Raw genomic sequence first — 2749 nt, forward strand, 5'->3', positions numbered from 1 at the left:
CAAGTCCGACTCGAGTACCTATTTTCCTTTTTCTACAATACTAAAATATCTTCTCTTCTTAATCCTAAAATACTTGAATTTATTAATTGAATTATGTACTAATGGAGAAAGTTTTTTTTAGTACGGACACCACATAGCACGTGGTGTTGGACGGTGCGGTGCGGGGATCACGATTCCAATCCCAAAATCCCCCTCTCGCGTGAGAACCCCCGCCCCCCCCCCTCCAAAGCCCACGTGTACGCTTCCAGATTATTGTAACCTTTTATCAAAGAAAAAAAGCATAAAAATATGGACACAAAAAAGCATAAAAACCTTTTCTTTGTTTTTTCTTTTTTTGACCAATGGATTCGACTCCACGTGTCTATTTGACCGCTGTATTCTTCACGTTTCCATCCTTCGATATCGTTGACTATTGACGTGGCACACCGGCATTCTCCCACCACAGTAACTCGTGGCTCCGACCATTTCCCATTTCCTTCTCACTTCCCCGTCGCCGCCTGCTTTTGGTGACTTTATTTTTTTGCTTATTATTATTTCTCTCTCTTTTATTTCTTAGTTTAATAGAGTATTTATTAATAATACTATTATAATGACCCCTTCTGCGTCTATATATTGACTCCCTCCTCTGCCTCCGTCGTCGACGACTCCCTTCGTCTCTCTTCCTACTCCTCTTGCTTCGCATCAGCAACAGTAAACGACGATGGCCACGGCATCTCTGGCCTTCTCGATCCCGTCACCTCTGCAGTTTCGCTCCCACCGCCGCCGCCGCACGGCCTCCATCAGGGCATCCGTCTCGGAGAGCCCCGTCACCGCCACGCCGTCTTCCTCTTCGTCTGCGTCGCCGTCGTCCAAGCTGCCGCTGCGGAAGATCCCCGGCGACTACGGCCTCCCCTTCATCGGGCCGCTCCAGGACCGGCTCGCCTACTTCTATTGGGAGGGGCGGGACGAGTTCTTCAAGACCCGCGTGCGCCGCTACGGTTCCACCGTCTTCCGCGCCAACATGCCCCCCGGCCCCTTCCTGGCCTCTGACCCCCGCGTCATCGTCCTCCTCGACGCCGCCAGCTTCCCGGTGCTCTTCGATACCTCCCTTGTCGAGAAGCGCGACGTCTTCACCGGCACCTTCATGCCCTCCACCGAGCTCACCGGCGGCTTCCGTGTGCTCTCCTACCTCGACCCCTCGGAGCCCAACCACGCCCCCCTCAAGCGCCTCCTCTTCTTCCTCCTCTCCCACCGCCGCCAGGCCGTCATCCCCGAGTTTCGCCGCACCTTCGGCACCCTGTTCGAGACCATGGAGGCGGAGATAGCCGCCAAGGGCAAGGCCGACTTCGGCGACGCCAACGACCGCGCCTCCTTCGACTTCCTCGCGCGGGCTTTCTTCGAGCGCGACCCCAAGGACACCGAGCTCGGCCTCGACGGGCCGGGGCTCATCACCAAGTGGGTGCTGTTCCAGCTCGGCCCCCTCCTCACCCTCGGCCTCCCCTCCTACCTCGAGGACCTGTTCCTCCACTCCTTCCGCCTCCCGCCGGCGCTCATCCGGGGTGACTACGATCGGCTCGTGGCCTTCTTCCGGGAATCCGCCGGGCCGGTGCTCGACGAGGCGGAACGGATGGGGATCTCGAGGGAGGAGGCGGTCCACAACATCCTCTTCGCCACCTGCTTCAACACCTTCGGCGGGATGAAGATCCTGTTCCCGGGGCTGGTCAAGTTGGTCGGCCGCGCCGGGGCTCAGCTCCACGGACGATTGGCGCAGGAGGTACGGGCGGCGGTGCGAGACGTCGGGGGCGGCGAGGTGACCATGCGGGCCATCGAGGCGATGCCGCTGACAGCGTCGGCGGCGTACGAGGCGCTTCGGATCGAGCCGCCGGTGCCGATGCAGTACGGGCGGGCGAAGCGGGACATGGTGGTGACGAGCCACGACGCGGCGTTCGAGGTGCGCGCCGGGGAGATGCTGTTCGGGTACCAGCCGTTCGCCACCAAGGACGCGCGGGTGTTCGACCGACCACAGGAGTTCGTGGCGGACCGCTTCGTGGGGGCAGAGGGGGCGTCGCTGTTGCGCTACGTGGTGTGGTCCAACGGGCCCGAAACGGAGTCACCGTCGACGGAGAACAAGCAGTGCGCCGGGAAGGACTTCGTGGTGCTGATGGCGCGTCTGCTACTCGTCGAGCTCTTCCTGCGTTACGACTCCTTCGAGGTGGAGGTTGGCGCGTCCGCGCTCGGCTCCTCCGTCAAGCTCACGTCGCTGAAGAAGGCCACCTTCTGAAGCCACCGACGCCGTTGGAGGAACGAACGGCATGGGATGGCGATTCTGTGATTTCTGTTCCTTGTCGAGTGTTTTTTTTCAAAGCATGGGAGACTCGTGGTGGTTCCCGCATCCACGTGAGAAAAGCTTCAGTGATCTGTACTACAATATTAAACGTGTTCTTTATTTCCTCACCTAACGAGACTGCCGCCAATAATAATAATAATAATAATAATAATAGTAGTAGTATTGGTGTTGGAAACCTCGTATTAAATTGATTAAGTGAAATTATATATATATATACACAATGGGAATTATATACTGTTACGGTAAGTAACTTTTTAAGCCGTGGCCTCGGGGCCGACGCGGCTCGGTTCTGGGGTCCGGATGTCGGGGATCTCGGGCGACGTCCCTCGGGGTCTCCCTGCGGTAGGGCACCGTCGTTCGGGTCGGTAGGTCGGCGGTTCGGGTCGGGAGGAAGCTCCGTCGCAGCACCGGGAAGAGGCGACA

The 2749-nt window shown here is 57.9% G+C and overlaps 1 protein-coding gene across 1 annotated transcript; it reads left to right on the plus strand.

Moving 5' to 3' along the window:
- The first annotated feature begins 627 nt into the window (after window positions 1–627).
- On the plus strand, window positions 628–2433 carry LOC135634593 (allene oxide synthase 1, chloroplastic-like). The gene has a single exon (XM_065144982.1). It carries the CDS (start codon window positions 701–703, stop codon window positions 2258–2260), a length of 1560 nt encoding a protein of 519 aa, XP_065001054.1. The 5' UTR covers window positions 628–700; the 3' UTR covers window positions 2261–2433.
- The last annotated feature ends 316 nt before the right edge of the window (window positions 2434–2749 follow it).

This window comes from Musa acuminata, chromosome BXJ3-4 (assembly GCF_036884655.1).
Source record: "Musa acuminata AAA Group cultivar baxijiao chromosome BXJ3-4, Cavendish_Baxijiao_AAA, whole genome shotgun sequence".
Taxonomy (NCBI): domain Eukaryota; kingdom Viridiplantae; phylum Streptophyta; class Magnoliopsida; order Zingiberales; family Musaceae; genus Musa; species Musa acuminata.

Coding starts and splice junctions, on each gene's coding strand:
- LOC135634593 (XM_065144982.1), top strand. CDS start 701: ATGGCCACGGCATCTCTGGCCTTCTCGATCCCGTCACCTCTGCAGTTT.